General features: G+C 43.1%; 1 protein-coding gene across 1 annotated transcript in view; it reads left to right on the plus strand.

Moving 5' to 3' along the window:
- ZCCHC10 (zinc finger CCHC-type containing 10) overlaps positions 1 to 3,692 on the plus strand; it is a 31,189-nt gene extending 27,497 nt beyond the window's left edge. Inside the window, 2 exon segments of the mRNA XM_017871990.1 lie at positions 502 to 543; positions 1,822 to 3,692. Coding sequence (XP_017727479.1) covers positions 502 to 543; positions 1,822 to 2,089 — 310 coding nt within the window. The 3' untranslated portion in view covers positions 2,090 to 3,692.
- The last annotated feature ends 19,897 nt before the right edge of the window (positions 3,693 to 23,589 follow it).

Raw genomic sequence — 23,589 nt, forward strand, 5'->3', positions numbered from 1 at the left:
AAAAAAAAAAAAAAAAAAAAAAAAAAGTAAATAACTCAACAGTTGGGGACATGCAGAAAAGAAAATTTAAAATTAAAGGGCTGCTTTTGAAAAATTATGAAATAGCTATTTATATGATTCTGAGAACTCAAACTACAAATTACGGCTATTGTGCTATTTGCTTTGTTCTGTTGTTCAGTAAGTAGTGATATAGCTATGTCAGCCTCAGTTTCAGACTTAAAAAAAGTAATCATCTTAACTACTAACCTACCTGACTTTTGTACAGGTGCTAAGATATGTTATCTTGCTTAAATGCTGGTTAAGTTGACTGCATGTATCATATACAGCCTACAATAGCAGACTTTCCACTTGCTTATAATAAGAAATACTGTACTCTAGATGTGATAAAAAGACAGAATGTTTCTCCAGAGTAAAATGGTTTGGGGGATAGCAGAAGGGCTTGTCTGAGCTGTGTATAATCACTCTATTAACAGGAGCTTTTTTCCCCCTCGTGTTTATCAGCATTGGAGAAGCCAATGTGGAAAGAAAGGCCAAGAAGAAAAGGTATGTGTGGTTTATAGATAACATGTAATACTAACTGGAGGGATGGGAAAGGTGATTTTAAAATAATAGCTATGCTGGACGTGGTGGCTCATGCCTGTAATCCCAGCACTTTGGGAGGCCAAGGTGGGTGGATCACCTGAGGTCAGGAGTTCGAGACCAGCCTGTCCAATATGGTGAAACCCTGTCTCTACTGAAAATACAAAATTAGCTGGGTGCGGTGGCGGCACATGCCTGTAATCCCAGCTACTCAGGAGGCTGAGGCAGGAGAATCGCTTGAACCCGGGAGGCACAGGTTGCGGTGAGCCAAGATCATGCCATTGCACTCCAGCCTGGGCAACAGAGCAAATTCTGTCTCAAAAAAAATAGCTATAAGATTTGGGTCTGAAGTCTCTTATTGCAATTTATAATTAAATAATCATCCTATTTTCTGATAAGTTCCTTTTTTTAACCTGTCTGGAAATGCATTGCTTCTATTTCTACTTTTACTCCAACTTTATAGAGTCCTTATACCTGGAAACAATAAAGAATTGTCTTCCCTTGGCTTAGAATAGGAAGTGTTAATAGACTGGTAGGAAATTGTTGGCCCGCCATATCTAGTCCAAAGTAGTTAAAATAAAGATGATGAAACAGTCACCAGCTATGTTACGTGAGGTTTAAATAGACCCAATTGTTATACTGCAGCTTTATTCTAACATTATTCCCTCTGAAACGTAATATAGTAGATATGCTTATCTTGAATTCCATCCAAGAGAATTAAGTTGCTGAAGTAACAATGCCTTGTAGAGAGAGGAGCTGTGGTTTACAACAGTTAGGCAATCTCCAAAACATCAAACCTAAGGATAACATGCTAGCAAAGCTTCAGTGTATAAGCATATTTATAAACGGAATCATATGAAATTGCTTTTGGCCAGGCATGGTGGCTCATGCCTGTAATCCTAGCACTTTGGGAGGCTGAGGTGGGCGGATCATGAGGTCAGGAGTTCAAGACCAGCCTGGCCAACATGATGAACATGGTGAAACCCCATCTCTGCTAAAAATACAAAAATCAGCTGGGCGTGGGTGTGCGCGCCTGTAATCCTGGCTACTCGGGAGGCTCTGAGGCACGAGAATTTCTTGAACCTGGGAGGAGGAGGTTGCAGTGAGCTGAGATTATGCCACTGCACTCCAGCCTGGGTGACACAGCAAGACTCCGTCCCAAAAAGAAAAAAAAATGAAATTGCTTTTAACATTCTATTACATGTCACCTTCCCATGTATATAACTGTGTATTGTCTAATAGGTCTAAGAGTGTAACCAGTTCCAGTAGCAGTAGCAGTGACAGTTCTGCCAGTGATTCTTCATCAGAGAGTGAAGAAACATCTACCTCTTCCTCCTCAGAGGACAGTGACACTGATGAAAGCTCCTCTAGTTCCTCATCCTCAGCCTCCTCCACAACCTCTTCCTCCTCCTCTGATTCAGACTCAGATTCCAGTTCTTCCAGTAGCAGCAGCACCAGCACAGATAGCAGCTCTGACGATGAACCACCAAAGAAGAAGAAAAAGAAATAGAGTTGCTCCATGCATATTGGACCGATGGACTGAAAACATTAATGTGATTCTTGAAAGGGAATTTAGAATATGTTAAGGCCAAGTAGGTTAACTGGTAAACATTTCTAGAATTCAAAAGTTTCTCAATGTTTTACATTGTAAGAGCATAAAGAGTATTAATAATGGCTTATAGAGAGAGACTTTTTTATTTGAAGGGTGAATCTTGTTTTTCTTTTTTATCTTTAAAATATATCTCTAGAACTTAAAGCTGAAATCTGCAAATCTGTTTGTGTGATGAAACTATCTTTTCTCTCTGTGAAATAAATGCCATACTTTGTTATATATGTTGGTGGTATGTATCAGACATATTTTCAGGATGGTGCATCAGGACATCTGGCAGTGAATTCCTAATGCTTTTGGCTGTGTGTTATGTAAGATATAATATGTTGTTACTGTAAGCTTAGTTTTCCTACCGTTAATAAATGTGCTCTATTTTTACATTTATGTTCAGAAAGTTATCTGACTTTTTGTCCTAAGTGGTATGTTCAAGGAGCCTATTAATATATTTATAGTTTTTGAATGCTGTTAAGTTTCAGATTGCTGTGTTATATCATTCATTTTCTTCTGGTTCCTTAAGTTTTTCAAGTTATCCTTTTCTGAGGAAAATCATTCTAGAAGAACCTAAAAAGGGACAAAACATTTGAAACTACTTAGGAGTCTAATATTGGTGCCTTCTGACAAAAGTCAGTGTATCAGAAAAGAAAGCAGCCATGTAAGAGGCTAACTCAAGTAGAAGTGCTAGAAATATCTTTGTGTATTAACATGCAATAAAAGGTACCATTCAAAGCAGGGGGAAAGGTAGGAAGAAGAGGTAATTTTTACTGAAAATTAGGGCAATGTTGGTCGCCTTTTATTAAAAGCTTTTTTTAAGCTTTCATAAAGATTGCCTTTGCTATTTTTGAAAACATGGTGTGACAGTTTGTATGGTAACTGGTCATATATATGACAGTCTACTGCATATATATGAATGACTAGGATTAATCTGGTGTGTTTACATAGGATATACATAGTTGAAATCTAGCATGAAAGGTCAAAAAGGAAATACTGCACAATATTTCTTAAAAGTAAAATGCTGTTATTGTGATGAGTCTTTGGTTTAACATCACAGTATTCTGTGATGTCTTTTTAACTTTTTGGAAAGAGGTATCATTTGTAGAAAAAATCTGATTTGGGTTAAATATAGGTTTTTAAAACTATAAATGTTGTCTTTTTTATATTTTTATGAAAAAGCAGTAGAAAATTACTTTTGAAGAAAACAGGCTATTTAAATATTAAAATATATGTATGTTGTGAGTTTAAGGAGCCTGTAATTGTCAGTTTTACAAAACCATCTGTGTTCAGTGGTTGTAAATAAATTCTCAAAACATCATTTCAAAGGCTGCCTACAGAATATTATCACTTGACAGATAGAGTTAATAAATTACCAATCAGGTACATTTTATAACGTTTGTCTCTGTAAAGGTAATATTAGCAGTTAAAGAACACAGATGAGAAAAGAATGTGTTACATAGGTTGCATCACTTGCAGTTAAATAAAACTCACAATTTGTGCTCACAAACTTAAACTTCTGTTATCTCTTTACTGTTTTATTTAATGCCAGTTCTTATTCCATTTGAGGTGTAAAGACATTTGAACAAATTCCAATTTTAGAGTTTTACTATTAATGGCTGTTAAAAGTATGACTGGAGAAGTAGAGAGAGCAGGAACTCAGTTCTTCTAGTCAAGCATTTCATTCAAAATCAGGCTGGTCACAGTGGCTCACGCCTCTAATCCCAACATTTTGGGAAGCCAAGATGGGAGAATCACTTGAGTCCAGGAGTGTGAGACCAGCCTAGGCAGCATAGTAAGACTCTGTCTCTACAAAAAAATTTAAAAATTAGCTGGGCATGGTAATGTGCCCCTGTAGTCCCAGCTACTCAGGAGGCTGTGGCAAGAGAATAGTTTGAGCCCAGGAGGTTGAGGCTGCAGTGAGCCATGAGTGTGCCACTGCACTCCAGCCTGGGTGACAGAGTGAGAAAAAACAAAAAACAGAATCAATGGCAAAGTGGAGACTAACTTTTAAAGAGTTTTATTTTTAGTCCTGCTTGAAGGCAGGACTCTGGAAGTTGAGTCCCTGGCAAATGTAGTGAGTATGTTACTTAACCACATTCATATCAAAAGGAGTCATTAGATCATAGGTTTTCATTCCACACATATACTGTGTTATTAATAGACTGTACAATATAGCAATTTTGCCCTAGAATGAAAATACAGCATTAGCCATAAGTTAACACTGGAAGTGAAAAAAGTGCAGAGAGGGTGTTTCATATTCTTAGCCATATTTATTCTTTTTAAATTTTGAACTGTAGATTTATAGAAAAGTTGCAAAAATAGTACAATTTCCTTATAAACTTCATCTAGCTTCCCATAGTGTTAACATCTTACATAACCATGTCACAGTTGCCAAAACCAAGAAATTTAACATCTAGTAAAATACTATCTTTTAAAGACATCCTATTATAGCATAGTAAAATACTATTAAACTGAAAACTTTATTCATATTTTGCTCATTTTCCCACTAATATCCTTTTTATATTCCAGAATACTACCCAGAAAATACATTTAGATACTTGTATCTTTACTACAGTCTCAATATTTCAGTGTTACCTTGTCTTTCATGCCCTTGTCACTTTTAAAGAATTATTTTGTCTAATACCCCTCAATCTGGGTTTATTTGGCTGGACACAGTGATTCACACCTGGAATCCTAGCACTTTGGGAGGCCGAGGCGGCTGGATCATTTGAGGTCAGTAGTTCAAGACCAGCCTCACCGACATGGTAAAACCCCGTCTCTACTAAAAATACAAAAAAATTAGCCAGGTGTGGTGGCGCACGCCTGTAGTCCCAGCTATTCAGGAGGCTGAGGCAGGAGAATGGCATGAACCTGGGAGGTGGAGGTTGCAGTGAGCCGAGATGGTGCCGTTGCACTCCTGCATGGGTGACAGTGGGACTGTCTAAAAAAAAAAATTTGGATTTGTCCGATGTTTTCTTGTGATTGGACTGAGGTTATGCTTTTTGGAAGAATATCACAGAAATGGAATGTCTTCAGTCAATGATATCATGAGATTAATAATGTTCACGTGTCTTATTTATTACTGGCAATGTTGACCTTGATCACTTGATTGAAGTGGTTCCAGGCTGGGCGCGGTGGCTAACGGCTGTTATCCCAGCACTTTGGGAGGCCAAAGCAGGCGGATTGCTTGAGCTCAGTTCAAGACTAGGCAACATGGTGAAACCGCATCTCTACAAAAAACACAAAAATTAGCCAGGCATGGCTGGTGGGCATGGTGGCTCATGCCTATAATCCCAGCACTTTGGGAGGCCAAGGCGGGCAGATCATGAGGTCAGGAGTTTGAGACTAGCCTGACTAACATGGTGAAACCCCGTCTCTACTTTAAATACAAAATTAGGCAGGCATGGTGTTGCATGCCTATAATCCCAACGACTCAGGAGGCTGAGTCAGGAGAATCACTTGAACCTGGGAGGCGGAGGTTGCAGTGAGCCGAGATCACACCACTGCACTCCAGCCTGGGCGACAGAATGAGACTTCGTCTCCCCCACAAAAAAATTAGCCAGGCATGGTGGTGTGCATCTGTAGTTCCAGCTACAGGGGAAGAATAGGTGGAGGGATGGCTTGACCCCAGGAGGCCCGGGCTACAGTAAGCCGAGATTGTGCCACTGCATACTCCAGACTGAACAAAAATACCAAACCTTGCCTCAAAAAAAAAAAAAAAAAAAAAAAAAAAAAAAAAAAAAGCCAGGCATGGTGGCATGGCATACACCAGAAGTCCCAGCTACTCAGAAGGCAGAGGGCGGGAGGATCGCTTGCGCCCAGGAGGTCCAGGCTGCAGTGAGCCGAGATCAGGCCACTGAACTCTGGTCTGGGTGACAGAGTGAGACCCTAACTAAAAAAAAGGTTATAATCAGATTTTTCCACTGTAAATTACTACCTTTTCCTTGTTTGTTGACAGATACTTTAGGGAAGATATTTTGAGAATATGCAAAACTCACTAGTTTTAGTGGATCAGTGGACCTTGTCTACAACAATTATTACTATACTATCTTCTTTTCCAAATGATGGTTTTCTTTTTTCTTTTTTTGAAGAGTCTCTCTCTGTCACCCAGGCTGGAGTGCAGTAGCACAATCTTAGCTCACTGCAACCTCTGCCTCCCAGGTTCAAGTGATTCTCCTGCCTCAGCCTCCCAAGTAGCTGGGATTACAGGCGCCCGCCACCACACCTGACTAATTTTTGTATTTTTAGTAGAGACGGGGTTTCTTCCTGTGGGCCAGGCTGGTCTCAAACTCCTGACCTCAGGTGATCCGCCTGCCTCAGCCTCCCAAAGTTCTGGGTTTACAGGTGTGAGCCACTGAGCCTGACCCCAAATAATGGTTTTCGTGTTTTGTTTTTTGTTTTTTGAGCTGGAGTTACGCTCTTGTTGCTCTGGTTGGAGTGCAATGGCACGATCTCGGCTCACTGCAACCTCTGCCTCCCAGGTTCAAGTGATTCTCTTTCCTCAGCCTCCCGAGTACCTGGGATTATAGGCATGTGCCACCACGTCCAGCTAATTTTTGTCTCTACTAAAAATACAAAAATTAGCTGGGCATGGTGGAGCATGTCTGTAATACCAGCTACTTGGGAGGCTGAGGTAGGAGAATATCCATTTTCTTTTTTCTTTTTCTTTTTTTTTTTTTTTTTTTTTTGAGACGGAGTCTCCCTCTGTCGCCCGGGCTGGAGTGCAGTGGCTGGATCTCAGCTCACTACCAGCTCCGCCTCCTGGGTTTACGCCATTCTCCTGCCTCAGCCTCCCGAGTAGCTGGGACTACAGGCGCCCGCCACCTCGCCCGGCTAGATTTTTGTATTTTTAGTAGAGACGGGGTTTCACTGTGTTAGCCAGGATGGTCTCGATCTCCCGACCTTGTGATCCGCCCGTCTCGGCCTCCCAAAGTGCTGGGATTACAGGCTTGAGCCACCGCGCCCGGCCGAGAATATCCATTTTCTGACACCAGGTTGTGCCTTTGACAGAAATTTAAAAAAAAAAGAAAAGAAAATACTGGAAACCAGACCTTGAATTATGGTGCCTTAATTGAAACAAGTTGACCCAAAACACGATTTCAAATTGTACTTTTGTATGCTTCCCTGTAGGTTTTTACACCCTGGGAAAAATTGTGCCATGAAGAGATTTAGAGGTGCGTTTGTGCCAAAGAGGGAGAAAGGCTTTATCAAAGGAGAAGAGAGAAAGGAAAACCAATATCATACCTGGGCTACAGATTCCTTCTCAGTTCAACTTTAGGAGTGGGTACCCATGGAAATTGAAGACCTGGATGTTGCCAATGTTCTTGAAAGTTTTTTTGTACCCCCAAGGGCATTTGTGTCTGCTATTCAAGCTAATCAGTAATAACCACAAACGTTAACAGAACTCTTCTTTGGAAAGTACTATACAAAGACATATAAGTAACACTTCAACAGTGGTTTCCTTGGAATTCGCCATCTAGTTGGGGAGACCAGACAAAATACAAAGAACATGGCTGGGCACAGTGACTCACACCTGTAATCCCAGCACTTTGGGAGATTGAGGCGGGCAGATCACAAGGTCAGGAGATCGACACCATCCTGGCTAACACGGTGAAACCCCATTTCTACTAAAAATACAAAAAAATTAGCCAGGCTTGGTGGCGCATGCCTGTAGTCCCAGCTACTCGGGAGGCTGAAGCAGGAGAATCTCTTGAACCCGGGAGGTGGAGCTTGTAGTGAGCCGAGATTGCACCACTGCACTCCAGCCTGGGTGACAGAGCGAGACTCTGTTTCAAAAAAAAAAAAAAACAAAAAACAGCAGGGTGCGGTGGCTCACGCCTGTAATCCCAGCACTTTAGGAGGCCAAGGCAGGCGGATCACCTGAGGTCAGGAGTTCGAGACCAGCCTCAACACAGATAAACCCTGTCTCTACAAAAAATACAAAATTAGCCAGGTGTGGTGGTGCATGCCTGTAATCCCAGCTACTCGGGCGGTTGAGGCAGAAGAATCACTTGAACCCGGAGGCGGAGGTTGTGGTGAGCCAAGACTGCGCCATTGCACTCCAGCCTGGGCAACAAGAGCAAAACTCCATCTCAAAACAACAACAACAACAACAAAACGAAGAACAGTCGGCTGGGCGCAGTGGCTCATGCCTGTAATCCCAACACTTGGGGAGGCTGAGGCGGGAGGACCACCAAGTCAAGAGATCGAGACCATCCCAGCCAACATGGTAAAACCCCATCTCTACTAAAACTACAAAAATTAGCTGGGCATGGTGGCACGTGCCTGTAGTCCCAGCTACTCTGGAGGTTGAGGCAGGAGAATCACTTGAATCCGGGAGGCAGAGGTTGCAGTGAGTGGAGATAGTGCCACCGCACTCCAACCTAGCAACAGAGCAAGACTCTGTCTCAAAAAAAAAAAAAAAAAAAAAGGAACATGAGAAAGAGAACTTTCAATTAAACATGGTAAATTGAACCCAAATTTACCAAATTTACAAACATGGTAAATTGTTCACTATTATTTCCTCTTAAAATTTAACTAAAATAGCAGAAAATAGACAAAAAAGCATAAAGAGAAAAAGAGGAGATGTACTTACTAGTCAGTGTTCTCCAGAGAGGCAGAACCAATAGGAGACTATATATATATACACATATCACATAGAAACATATAGATATATATGAGGATATTTATTGTGGGAATTGGCTCTTGCAGTTATGGAAGCTGAGAAGTCCCACAATCTGCTGTTTGCAAGCTTGAGGACAAGAAAGCCAGTGGTGGAACTCAATCTGAGTCCAAAAAGACCTGGGAAGCAGAGAGGCTGCTGATGTTAAGTCCCAAAGTCCAAAGACCCAAGAACCAGAAGCTCCAAAGTCCAAGGGCAGGAGAAGATGGATGTTTCAGCTCAAAGAGAGAGAGGCCGGGCGCAGTGGCTCACGCCTGTTATCTCAGCACTTTGGGAGGCCGAGGTGGGCGGATAACCTGAGGTCAGGAGTTTGAGACCAGCCTGGCCAATATGGTGAAACCCCATCTCTACTAAAAACACAAAAATTAGCCAGGTGTGGTGGTGGGGTACCTGTAATTCCAGCTCCTTGGGAGGCTGAGGCAGGAGAATTGCTTGAACCTGGGAGGTGGAGGTTACAGTGAGCCAAGGTCACACCATTGCACTCCAGCCTGGGCAACAGAGCGAGACTCTGTCTCAAAAAAAAAAAAAAAAAGAGAGAGAGAGAGAGAATTCTCTCTTCCTCTGCCTTTTCTATTTCTATATAGGCTCTCAATGGATTGGATAATGCCTAGGGGAATGGGTCTTCTTTAGTAAGTTTACTGATTCAAATGCTAATCTTTTCCCAAAACACCCAGAAATAGTGTTTTACCAGCTATCTGGGCATCCCTTAGCCCAGAAAAATTGACACATAAAATTCATCACCATAGGAGATGAAACAGATGAGAAATGACAACTATACTGGAACCTGAAAAGTGGATGTTGACTTGAATAACCAAAGAAAGCCAAAGCCTAAGCCCACAGTGGGTAAAAGACAACAGGAAGCAAGCCGCAGACTCTGAAAAGCTTCCAAACTTGATGGCACCATAGACTTCTGCCAGCCAAGGCACAAGGAGGGCTTGAAAGCAGACTGGTAGAAAGTTTATGTAAGGACATGCACCCCTATGCACTCCTCTCCTGTTTGTGCTGTCTTAGTGGGTTTATTTTTTTATCATGAAATTTTGCAAGTGAACAGTAGTGAACATCTATGTTCATTTTTTTCTTTGTGTGTGTGTGTTGTTTTCTTTTTTTTTTTTTTTGAGATAGGGTCTCATTCTGTTCCCCAGGCTGGAGTGTAGTGGTACGATCACAGCTCACTGCGGCCTTGACCTCCCAGGCTCAAGCAATCCTCCCACTTCAGCCTCCCTAGTAGCTGGGACTACAGGTGTGTGCCACCATGCCTGGCTAATTTTTGTATTTTTTGTAGAAATGAGGTCTCATCATGTTGCCCAGGCTAGTCTCGAACTCCTGGGCTTAAGCCATCCTTCCACCTCAGCCTCCCAAAGTGGTGAGATTACAGGTGTGAGACACTGCGCCCAGCAGGAACATCTATGTTCAGTCTGCCATGATTAATGAGTACTCCATTAATTAATTCATTAAATTTTTATTTTTTTTGACAGGGTCTCACTCTGTCCCCCAGACTGGAGCACAGTGTTGCAGTCTCGGCTCACTGCAAACTCCGCCTCCCAGGCTCAAGTGATTCTCCTGCCTCAGCCTCCCGAGTAACTGGGTTTACAGGCATGCGCCACTACTGTCTGGTTAATTTTTGTATTTTTAGTAGAGATGGGGTTTCACCATGTTGGCCAGGCTGGTCTTGAACTCTTGACCTCAAGTGATCCACCCACCTTAGCCTCCCAAAGTGCTAGGATTACAGGTGTGAGCCACTGCGTCCTGCCCATGACTAATTTAAAATTAAATAAGAAAGAATACAAGTTGCCATATGCTAAGAACCACTTGGAATAAAGACAATGAGTAATGTGCCTCATTTATAAACCTCCACCTCCAGATATTTCTCTAACAAAAATTGTGGACAAAATCAAGAATGAAAAACCATAGAACTACTGGGCAACTTTTTAGTATTTGGACACTGTGCTGTCTACCTGATAAACTGATTCCCTTCCTTAAGCAGTCCTGAGGGAGTCTGGTCCAAGTGCTGTGGTGTTTACAACTAATTGATCACAACCAGTTACAATTTTCTTTGTTCCTTATCCACTCCCATTGTTTCACTTGGCTAGCCTAAAATTAAACTAAAATTAAATAAATAAATAAATAAATAGGCCAGGTGCGGTGGCTCACACCTGTAATCCCAGCACTTTGGGAGGCTGAGGCAGGTGGATCACAAGGTCAAGAGACTGAGACCATCCCGGCCAACATGGTGAAAATCCGCCTGTACTAAAAATACAAAAATTAGCTGGGCGTGGGGGTGTGCGCCTGTAGTCCCAGGTACTTGGGAGGCTGAGGCAGGAGAATAGCTTGAACCCGGGAAGCAGAGGTTGCAGTGAGCTGAGATAGCACCGCTGCACTCCAGCCTGGGCAACAGAGTGGGACTCTGTCTCAAAACAAACAAACAAACAAAAAACACAAACAACAAACAAACAAACAGGTCAGGCGTGGTGACTCACTCCTATAATCCCAGCACTTTGGGAGGCTGAGGCAGGCGGGTCACTTGAGGTCAGGAGTTCGAGACCAGCCTGGCCAAAATGGTGAAAACCCGTCTTTACTAAAAATACAAAATTAGCTGGGCTTGTTGGTGTGCATCTGTAATCCCAGGTACTTGTGAGGCTGAGGCAGGAGAATCACTTGAACCTGGGAGGCAGAGGTGGCAGTGAGCTGAGATTGTGCCACTGCACTCCAGCCTGGGTGACAGAGTGAGACTCCATCTCAAAATAAAAAGAAAAACAATAAACAAATAAATTTATACACCTAAAGAGAATAAACTTCAAACAGTGAGCAATGTATATGTAGGGTATACATATAGATACAAACTAGAAATAAAATTGAGTCAATATTTTAAAAATTAGACTTTAGTGTTCATTAGCATTTTTTTCCCTGTGTAAATTGCTTAAAATTATGGTTTGGATTGTGATAACCAGCCTTTAAGATGGTTCCCAATGATAATCATTTCCAGTTACCTATGAACTTATATATAGTCCCTTTCTACATGGAATCAGAACTAACCTATGTGACCAATAGAATAGTACAAGAATGGCAGTGTGTGATTTCAGAGGTGAGGTCATAAGAGGCATTACAGCTTCTGCTTTGTCTCTTGAAACACTCATGACTCGTTCTATTGCCCAGGCTGGAGTGCAGTGGCATGATCATGGCTCACTGCAGCTTCAACCTCCCTAAGCCTAGATCTTTTACCCTAACCTCTTATGTAGCTGGGATCATAGGTGCACACCACCATGCCCGACTAATTTTTTTTTTTTTTCTTTTTTGAGACAGAGTTTTGCTCTTGTTGCCCAGGCTGGAGTATAATGGCACGATCTTGGCTCGCTGCAACCTCTGCCTCCTGGGTTCAAACAATTCTCCTTCCTCAGCCTCCCAAGTAGCTGGGATTACAGACATGTGCCACCATGCGTGGCTAATTTTGTATTTTTAGTAGAGATGGGGTTTAACCATGTTGGTCAGGCTGGTCTTGAACTCCTGATCTCAGGTGATCCGCCCACTTCGGCCTCCCAAAGTGCTGAGATTACAGGTGTGAACCACCGTGCCTGGCCTAATTTTTTTTTTTTTTTTTTTAACAGCAATAGTGTCTTGCTATGTTGCTCAGGCTGCTCGGGAACTCTTGGGCTCAAGGGATCCTTCTGCACTGGCCTCCCACAGTGCTGAGATTACAGGTGTTCGCCAACATGCCTGGCCCACCAGAACAAATCTTAGAATATTCTGATCATCATGAAAAGAAAACCTAGCCAGGCGCGGTGGCTCACGCCTGTAATCGCAGCACTTTGGGAGGCCAAGGCGGGCAGATCACCTGACCAACATGGAGAAACGCTATCTCTATTAAAAAATACAAAAATTAGCCGGGCACAGTGGTGGATGCCTGTAATCCCAGCTACTCAGGAGGCTGAGGCAGGAGAATCGCTTGAACCCGAGAGGCGGAGGTTGCAGTGAGCTGAGATTGCACCACTGCACTCTAGCCTGGGCAACAAGAGCAAAACTCTGTTTCAAAACAAAAACAACAATTAAAAAAAACCCTGTACCCATTAGCAGTCACTACCCATTTCCAGTGTCCACCCCCCAACCACCCAGCCATAGGCAACCACTAATCTACTTTCTGTCTCTATAGATTTGCCTATTGTGGACATTTCATACAAATGGAATCATAAAATATATTTTCCTTTGTGACTGGCTTTTTTTCACTCAGCATAATGTTTTCAAGGTTTGTTCATACTGCAGCATATACCGGTAATTCATTTCTTTTTATTACCAAATAGTATTTCATATGTACATACCAATTTCATTTATGGATTCATCAGTTGAAGGACATTTGGGTTGTTTTCTATGTTTTGGTTATTATGAATAATGCCATAGTTAACATTCATGTACAGGTTTTTGTGTGAATATATGTTTTGAATTTTCTTAGGTGTATACCCAGGAGTGGAATTTCTGGATCAAGTGTTTTGAGGAACTGACTGTTTTCCAAAGCAGCTATACCATTTTACACTGTAAACCCACTAGCAATCTATAAGTGTTCCAATTTCTTCACATCTTCACAACTACTATAGTTTGGATGCTTGTATCTCCAAGCCTCATATTGAAATTTGATCCCCAATGTTGGAGGTAGGGCCTACTGGAAGGTGTTTGGGTCACAGGGGTGAATCCCTCATGAATAAGTTAATTACCTCCCTGGTCAGAGAGTGAGTGAGTTCTTACTCTATTAGTTTACACAAGAGCTAGTTTCTAAAAGAGCGTGGCACCTCCCCTGCTCCCTTGCTTCCTCTCTTAACATGTGATCTCTGCACACATTGGTTCCCCTTTGCCTTCTGTCATGAATGGAAACAGCCTTTGGACCCCACCAAAAGCCTAAGAGATGCCAGCACCATGCCTCCTGTGCAGCCTGTAAAACTGTGAGCAAAATAAACCTCTTTTCTTTATAAATTGCCTAGCCTCAGGTATTCCTTTATAGCGATACAAACAGACTAAGACACCAGCACTATAATCAAAATCAAGTATCTGTCATTTTGATTATACATCTTAGGGGGTATGAAGTGATACCTCACTGTTTTGATATGCATTTCTCTGATGGTAAATAACGTTGATTATTTTCTTCTGGGCTTAGTGGTCATTCGTATTTGTATATCTTCTTTGGAAAGACCTATTGAGGGCCAGGCACTATGGCTCACCCCTGTAATCCTAGCAGTTTAGGAGGCCAAGGTGAGAGTATCACTTGAGGTCAGGAGTTTGAGACCAGCCTGGCCAACGTGGTGAAAATTCATCTCTACTAAAAATATAAAAATTACCTGGTCGTGGTGGTGCACGCCTGTAATCACAGCCACTCAGGAGGCTGAGGCACAAGAATCACTTGAACCCAGGAGGTGGAGGCTGCAGTGAGCCGAGATCATGCCACTGCACCCCACCCTAGGTAACAGAGTGAGAAGACTCTGTCTCAAAAAAAAAAAAAAAAAAAAGCAAGGAAGAAAGAAAAGATGTCTACTGAGATCCTCTGACCATTTTTTATTTATTTTCATTTTTATTTTTTGAGATGGAGTCCCACTCTGTCGCCCAGGCTGGAGTACAGTGGCATGATCTCAGCTCACTACAACCTACACCTCCTGGGTTCAAGCAATTTCCTGCCTCAGCCTCCCAAGTAGCTGGGATTACAGGTGTGCACCACCACACCTAACTAATTTGTGTATTTTTAGTAGAGACGGGGTTTCGCCATGTTGGCCAGGCTGGTCTCGAACTCCTGACCTCAGGTTATCCACCCACCTTGGCCTCCCAAAGTGATGGTGGCCCTTGGTCCTTTGATCTTTTTTTTTTTTTTTTTTTTTGAGATGGAGACTTGCTCTGTCACCCAGGCTGGAGTACAATGGCAGTCTTGGCTCACTGCAACCTCCACTGCCTGGGTTCAAGTGATTTTCCTGCCTCAGCCTCCTGAGTAGCTGGGACTACAGGTGTAACACCGCACCTGGCTAATTTTTCTATTTTTAGTAGAGAGGGGTTTCATTATGTTGACCAGGCTGGTCTCGAACTCCTGACCTCATGATCTGCTGGCCTTGGCTTCCCAAAGAGCTGGGATTACAGGCGTGAGTCACCACGCCTGGTCCCTTTGACCATTTTTTAAAAACTGGATTGTTGGGGGCCAGGCGCAGTGGCTCATGCCTGTAATCCCAGCACTTTGGGAGGTCAAGGTGGGTGGATCATGAGGTCAGGAGATCGAGACCATCCTGGTTAACGTGGTGAAACCCTGTCGAAACCCTGTCTCTACTAAAAATACAAAATTATGCCAGGCGTGGTGGCAGGCTCTGTAGCCCCAGCTACTGGGAGGCTGAGGCAGAGAATGTGTGAACCTGGGAGGTGGGAGCCTTGCAGTGAGCCGAGATCAACCGCCGACTGCATTCAGCTGGGTGACAGAGTGAGACTCCCATTCTTGAAAAAAAAAAAAAAAACTGGATTGTCGTTGGGTGCAGTGGCAATTGGATTAAATTGTCTTAGAACTCTTGTTGAATATTGGGCTGGGCAAGGTGTGTCATGCTGTAATCTGAACACTTTGGGAGGCCAAGGCAGGTAGATCACCTGAGGTCAGGAGTTCGAGACCAGCCTGGCCAACATGGTGAAACCCTGTCGCTACTAAAAATTCAAATATTAGCCGGGTGTGGTGGCAGGCACCTGTAATCCCAGCTACTCAGGAGGCTGAGGCAGGATAATCGCTTGAACATGGGAGGCAGAGGTTGCAGTGAGCCAAGATCACACCATTGCACTCCAGCCTGGGTGACAGAGCAAGACTCTGTCTCCAAAGAAAAAAAAAAAGAGTTCTTGTTGAATATCAACTACTTATAAATGTGAGGTGTTTATTTCTGGACTCTTTTATCCTTTTTATTTGTATGTCTTTGACTCTTAAAAAGGTGATGGATGCTATCAATACTGTTCAGTTGTTATTTATTCAATGAACAATGTTAAATTGGAAATGACTGAAGAATTAGCTTCAAAGAGTAGTCTCTATGTAATGAGTACATGTGAGAATTTTTTTTTTTTTTGAGATGGTGTCTTGCTCTGTTGCCCAGGCTGGAGTGCAGTGGCACCGTCTCGGCTCACTGAAAGCTCCGCCTCCTGGGTTTATGCCATTCTCCCGCCTCAGCCTCCCAAGTGGCTGGGACTACAGGCACCTGCCACCTTGCCTGGCTAGTTTTTTGTATTTTTTAGTAGAAACGGGGTTTCACCGTGTTAGCCAGGATGGTCTCAATCTTCTGACCTCATGATCCGCCCGTCTCAGTCTCCCAAAGTGCTGGGATTACAGGCTTGAGCCACCATACCCGGCCACGAGAATATTTTCAAAGAGGTTGAAATTCAGTACAACCTGAAGTGGAATCCACTAAGATGTGTTATAATTTATGGGGTTACCAATATTCGTGGAACAGAAGAAACTTAGCTGGGCAGATTCACTAAGCTTGTGACAATGTAAGATGTTTAAAGCCTTGTAGGGGGCTGGGCACGGTGGCTCATGCCTGTAATCCTAGCACTTTGGGAGGTCAAGGCACATGGATCACGAGGTCAGGAGATCGAGATCATCCTGGCCAACATGGTGAAATCCTGTCTCTACTGAAAATACAAAACTTAGCTGGGCGTGGTGGCATGTGTCTGTAGTCCTAGCTACTCAGGAGGCTGAGGCAGGAGAATCACTTGAACCCGGGAGGCAGAGGTTGCAGTGAGCTAAGACCACATCACTGCACTCCAGCCAGGGTGACAGAGCAAGACACCATCTCAACAACAACAACAAAAAAACCATCGCAGGAAATATTTGAATTTATCATGTGTATTGAGCCAATAGTGTCAACAGTGAACTTTATTTGCTCTTCTGGACTTAATCATTATGAATTCCAGGATTTTTTTCAATAATGAAGCTGAATATCCTGACTTGATCTACTATATAGCAGTTTAATGGCTTAGCAGTTATAACTTATTATTTTATTTAAGCTCAGGGCTGAGAAGGAATTTTTTTTTTTTTTTTTTTTTTTTTTTTTTTTGAGATGGAGTTTAGCTTTTGTTGCCCAGGCTGGAGTGCAATGGCACAATCTCAGCTCACCGCAACCTCCACCACCTGGGTTCAAGCAATTCTCCTGCCTCAGCCTCCTGAGTAGCTGGGAGAACAGACATGCACCACCACGCCCAGCTAATTTTTTGTATTTTTAATAGAGATGGGGTTTCTCCATGTTGGTCAGGCTGGTCTTGAACCCCCGACCTCAGGTAATCTGGCCACCTCAGCCTCCCAAAGTATTGGGATTACAGGCATGAGCTACCATGCCTGGCCAAGAAGGAAATTTTTAAAACTTGTGATAAAATACACATAACATTAAATTTACCATCCTAACCATTTTTAAGTATACGGTTCAATGGTATTAAGTATATTCACAATCTTGTGAAACCATGGTCACCATTACCACCATCCATCTCTAGAACTTTTCATATTGCAACACTCAAGCTCTATACCCATTAAATAATAATTCCTCATTACCTCCCTACTCCCAACCCCTAGGAACTGCCATTCTACTTTATGTCTTTGTGAATTAGACTGCTCTTGGTACCTTATGCAAGTGGAATCATATAGTATTTGTCTTTTTTGATTGTCTTACTTCATCTTGCATAATATCCTCAAGGTACATCCATGTTTTAGTACTTGTCCTTCCTTTTCTTCTTTTTTTTTTTTTTGAGGCAGAGTCTCACTCTGTTGCCCAGGCTAGAGTGCAGTGACACAATCTCGGCTCACTGCAAACTCCACCTCCTAGGTTCAAGGGATTCTTCTGCCTCAGGCACCCAAGTAGCTGAGATTATAGTATGCGCTGACACACCTGGCTAATTTTTGTTTTTTGTTTTTTTTTTGAGGCGGAGTCTTGCTCTGTTGCCCTGGCTGGAGTGCAGTGGCCGGATCTCAGCTCACTGCAAGCTCCACCTCCCAGGTTCACGCCATTCTCCTGGCTCAGCCTCCGGAGTAGCTGGGACTACAGATGCCCGCCACCTCGCCTGGCTAGTTTTTGTATTTTTAGTAGAGATGGGGTTTCACCGTGTTAGCCAGGATGGTCTCGATCTCCTGACCTTGTGATCCGCCCGTCTTGGCCTTCCAGAGTGCTAGGATTACAGGCTTGAGCCACCGTGCCCGGCCTAATTTTTGTGTTTTTAGTAGAGACGGGGTTTCACCATGTTGGCCAGGGTGGTCTCAAACTCCCGACCTCAAGTAATCTGCCGGCCTCAGCCTCCCAAAGTGCTGGGATTACAGGCATGAGCCACTGTGCCCAGCTTTTCCTCCTTTTTGAGTTTGAATAATATTTCATTGTATGTATATACCACATTTTGCTTATCCATTCATTCATTGTTGAACAGTCACTTGCTTTCACCCTTGGCTATGCTGAATAATGCTGTGAGATGGAAATTCTTATGAATGAGAATTGCCCTCAACCAGTTTTATTGAATACTAAGTGGTTTTAGAGGTTAGCTTTTGCTGAAGATGTGATAATGCTTCTTAATAAGTTCAACCTAAAATTACCAGTTAAAATGGTATTGATATGTGAAACTCTTACTGTGATAAAGTTGTTTTGGGCAATGCATAATGTTGTTTGAAGCACAAGAAATGTCAAGTTGATTTACACACGTCCTATGGTGTCAATTTTTTTTTTTTTTTTTTTGAGACAGAGTCTCACTCTGTTGCCTAGGCTGGAGTGCAGTGGCATGATCTCGGCTCACTGCACCCTCTGCCTCCCAAGTTCAAGTGATTCTCCTACCTCGGTCTCCAGAGTAGCTGGGACTACAGGTGAGCGCCACCAGCCCTGGCTAATTTTTGTATTTTTAGAAGAGACAGGGTTTCACCATGTTGGTCAGGCTGGTCTGGAACTCCTGACCTCAAGTGATTTGCCTGCATTGGTCTACCAAAGTACTAGGATTACAGGTGTGAGCCACCATCCCCGACCTGGTGTCAAAATTAAAACAAGACCTGAGATGTCTGTTATTGCACAAATTTGCAGCATACATCTTTTCTGTGATTTGAACTACAGTGTCTGCAGCATGTTTTTGGCTCTCACATATAAAGTAAATTTCCATATTCCTTTTTATTTTTTTGAGACGGAGTCTCGCTCTGTCACCAGGCTGGAGTGCAGTGGCATGATCTCAGGTCATTGCAACCTCTGCCTCCCGGGTTCAAGTGATTCCCCTGCCTCAGCCTCCTGAGCAGCTGGCACTACAGGTGCACACCACCTCGCCCAGCTAATTTTTGTATGTTGAATAGAGATGGGGTTTCACCATGTTGGCCAGACTGGTCTCCATCTCTTGGCCTCATGATGTGCCCGCCTCAGCCTCCCAAAGTGCTGGGATTACAGGTGTGAGCCACTGCTCCCAGCTGGAAATTTCCATATTTCAAAAGCAGTTTAAATGTACAATTGAGGATCTCCCATCTAATCTTCAATTGGAGGTGATTACTTTTCAATGTATATGCTCAAAGGCATATATTAAGAGAAGAGTCTAATACGATTTATTTATTTATTTATTTATTTGAGAGAGTTTCGCTCTGTCACCCAGGCTGGAGTACAGTAATGCCATCTTAGCTCACTGCAACCTCCACTTCCTTGGTTCAAGCAATTCTCCTGCCTCAGCCTCCTGAGTAGCTGGGATTACAGGTGAGCACCACCATGCCTGGCTAATTTTTGTATTTTTAGTAGAGACGATGTTTCACCATGTTTGCCAGGCTGGTCTCGAACTCCTGACCTCAAGTGATCTCCCTGCCTCGGCCTCCCAAATTCCTGGTATGACAGGCATGAGCCACTGGGACCAGTCTATAGTAGAATTTTATAAATTTCTCTCCAGCAATGATTATTCTAAAATAATATCACATGACAGTGGATTGATATCATATTTAGCAGTACCTATTTGTGGGAAAAGATATTTTCTTTTTCTTTTTTCTTTTTGTTTTTTTTTTTTGAGACAGAGACTCATTCTGTAGCCCAGGTTGGAGTGCAATGGTGTGATCAATCTCCGCTCACTGTAACCTCTGCCTCGCAGGCTCAAGCTATTCTACCTCAGCCTCCCAAGTAGCTGGGATTATAGGCACGCATGACCACACCCAGCTAATTTTTGTGTTTTTAGTAGAGACAGGGTTTCACCATGTTGGCCAGGCGGCTCTCAAACTTCTGACCTCAAGTGATCCTCCTGCCTCAGCCTCCAAAAGTGCTGAGTTTACAGGAGTGAGTCACTGCATCTAGCCAAAATTGCTTTATTCTTATTAACAGGCCTGAAAACTTAACTACTATATTTTAAATTTTATCAATAAGCTGGGCGTGATGGCTCAACCCTGTAATCCCAGCTCTTAAGGAGGCAGAGGCAGGAGGACAGCTTGAGCCCAGGAGTTCGAAACCTGCCTGGGCAATACAGTGAGACTCTATTTTCCATACATACACCCAGAAAGTATAAATGTTATCAATAAAATATTCATGGAAATTTTTATATTATTATATAAGTACCTAGATGAAATCCTTGATTTAACCAGGCATGATGGCTCACACCTGGAATCCCAGCACTTTCGGAGGCCAAGATGGGTAGGTCTCTTGAAGTCGGGAGTTCAAGACCAGCCTGGCCAACTTGATTAAACCCCGTCTATACTAAAAATAAAAAAATTAGCTGGGTGTGGTGGTGGGTGCCTGTAATCCCAGCTACTCAGATGGCTGAGGCAGGAGAATCGTTTGAACCTGGGAGACGGAGGCTGCAGTGACCCGAGATCATACCATTGCACTCCAGCCTGGGCAATAGAGTGAGATCCCGTCTCAAAAAAAAAAGAAAAAAAATCTTTGATTTTGCCACTTGATCTGCAAAGCCTAAAAATACTTTACTATCTGTTTCTTACATAGAAAGTTTGCTAGGCCAGGCATGGTGGCTCATGCCTATAATCCCAGCACTTTGGGAGATTGAGGCAGGTGGATCACTTGAGGTCAGGAGTTGGAGACCATCCTGGCCAACATGGTGAAACCCTGTGGCTACTAAAAATACAAAAAAACTAGCTGGGCGTGGTGGTATGTGCTTGCAATCCCAGCTACTCAGGAGGCCAAGGCAGAAGAATAGCTTGAACCTGGGTTGCAAAGGTTTCAGCAAGCTGAGATCGCGCCACTGAACTCCAGCCTGGGCGACAGAGCAAGAGTCCCTCTCAAAAAAAAAAAAAGAAAAGAAAAGGAATTCAGGGGAGCCCATCCATAAAGTTGAGTAAAAGCAAGTTTGTTAGAGAAGTAAAGAAACAAAAGAATGATACTCCATAGACAGAATGGTGACATGGGCCGCTTGACTAAGTATACTTATAGTTATTTCTTGATCATATGCTAAATAAGGGGTGGATTATTTATGAGTTTTCCAGGAAAGGGGCGGGGATTTCCCATAACTAAGTGTTTCTCCCCACTTTAGACCATGTAGGGTAACTTCCGGACATTGCTATGGCATTTGTAAACTATCATTGTGCTGGTGGGAGTGTCTTTTAGCATGCTAATGATTTATGATTACGGAATAACGAGCAGTGACGACGACCAGAGGTCACTTTCATCACCATCTTGGTTTTCGTGGGTTTTAGCCAGCTTCTTTACTGCAAACTGTTTTATCAGCAAGGTCTTTGCAACCTGTATCTTGTGCCGACCTCCTATCTCATCCTGTGACTAAGAATGCCTAACGCCTGGGAATGCAGCCCAGTAGGTCTCAGCCTTGTTTCACCCAGCCCGTATTCAAGATGGAGTCACTCTGGTTGGAACACCTCTAACAATTTCAGAACTTTTCAAAATCGTGTTTGTATTAGTCTGTTTTTTTGGTTTTTGTTTGTTTGTTTTTGTTTTTTTCTGAGACAGAGTCTCACTCTATTGCGCAGGCTGGAGTGCAATGGCGGGGTCTTGGCTCACTGCAACCTCTGCTTTCCGGGTTCAAGTGATTGTCCTGCCTCATCCTCCTGAGTAGCTGGAATGACAGGCATTAGTCCATTCTTGCATTGCCATAAAGAAATACCTGAGGTTGAGTAATTTATAAAGATAAGAGGTTTAATCGGCTCACAGTTATGCAGGCTGTACAAGAAGCATGATGCCGGCATCTTCTCAGCTTCTGGGGAGGCCTCAGGAAACTTACAATCATGGCAGAATGTGAAGAGGGACCACACACATCATGAGGCCAGAGTAGGAGCAAGAGAGCATAATGGGGGAGGTGCCACACACTTCTGTTTTTTTATTTTTTTCTGAGACAGAGTCTCACTCTGTTGCTCAGGCTGGAATGCAGTGGCGTGATCTTGGCTCACTGCAACCTCCGCCTCTTGAGTTCAAGCAATTCTCCTGCCTCAGCCTCCCAAGTAACTGAGACTACAGGTGCACACCACCGCACCTGGCTAATTTTTGTATTTTTGTAGAGATGGGGTTTTGCCATGTTGGCCAAGCTGGTCTCAAATTCCTGACCTCAAGTGATCTGCCCGCCTTGGCCTCCCAAGTGCTAGGATTACAGGCGTGAGCCACCATGCCTAGCTGTGCCACACACTTTTAGTCAACCAGATCTTGTGAGAACTCACTATCATGAGACCAGAACTAAGAGGATGGTGCTAAACTATTCATGAAAAACACCTCCATGATCCAATCACCTCACATCAGGCCCCACCTCGAACACTGGGAATTACAATTTTACTTGAGATTTGGGTGGTAATACCCAGATCCAAACCATATCAATGTTTTAAAGAACATCTAACTGCTCAGCTTTTCAATAGATGAGTTCAAGTGACTTTATGGTCTGTGGTAGGCAGAATAATTCTTCCCCAAAGATGTTCATGTACTAATCCTCAGAACCTGTGAACCTGTGAATATACTAATATGCTTTTTTTTTTTTTTTGAGACAGGCTCTTTCCCTGTCACCCAGCGGCAGGATCATGGCTCACTGTAGCCTCCACCTCCCAGGCTCAATTTATCCTTCTACCTCAGCCTCCCAAGTACCTGGGATTGCAGGCATGCACCACCACACCTGGCTAATTTTTCAATTTTTTAAGAGATGGGGTCTCACTATGTTGCTCAGGCTGGTCTTAAACTCCTGGGCTCAAGTGATCCTCTTGCCTAAGCCTCCCAAAGTGCTGGGATTACATGCGTGAGCCACTCCACCCAACCTAATATGCTATTTTATTATTTATCTTATTGTATTTTGAGATGGAGTTTCACTCTTATTACCCAGGCTGGAGTGCAATGGTGCAATCTCAGTTCACTGCAACTTCTGCCTCCCAGATTCAAGCAATTCTCCTGCCTCAGCCTCCTGAGTAGTTGGGATTACAGGCACCTGCCACCATGCCAGCATGCCCTGCTAATTTTTGTATTTTTAGTAGAGATGGAGTTTCGCCACGTTGGCCAGCCTGGTCTTGAATTCCTGACCTCGTGATCCACCTGCCTTGGCCTCCCAAATTGCTGGGATTACAGGCATAAGCCACCACGCCCGGCCCTAATATGCTATTTTATATGGCATGGGGGATTGAGGTGGCAGATGAAATTAAGGTTGCTTATTTAGTTGACCTTAAAACAAGTAGATGAGATTCTGAATGATCTGAGTTGGCCCAAAATAATAAGAAATGTCCTTTACTTTTATATAATACATATATAGCGCATATATATATATATTTTTTTAAATTTTTTTATTTTTTTATTTTTTGAGATGGAGTCTTGCTCTGTCACCCAGGCTGGAG

Source organism: Rhinopithecus bieti, unplaced genomic scaffold, assembly GCF_001698545.2.
Source record: "Rhinopithecus bieti isolate Rb0 unplaced genomic scaffold, ASM169854v2 scaffold_5889, whole genome shotgun sequence".
In the NCBI taxonomy this organism is placed as follows: domain Eukaryota; kingdom Metazoa; phylum Chordata; class Mammalia; order Primates; family Cercopithecidae; genus Rhinopithecus; species Rhinopithecus bieti.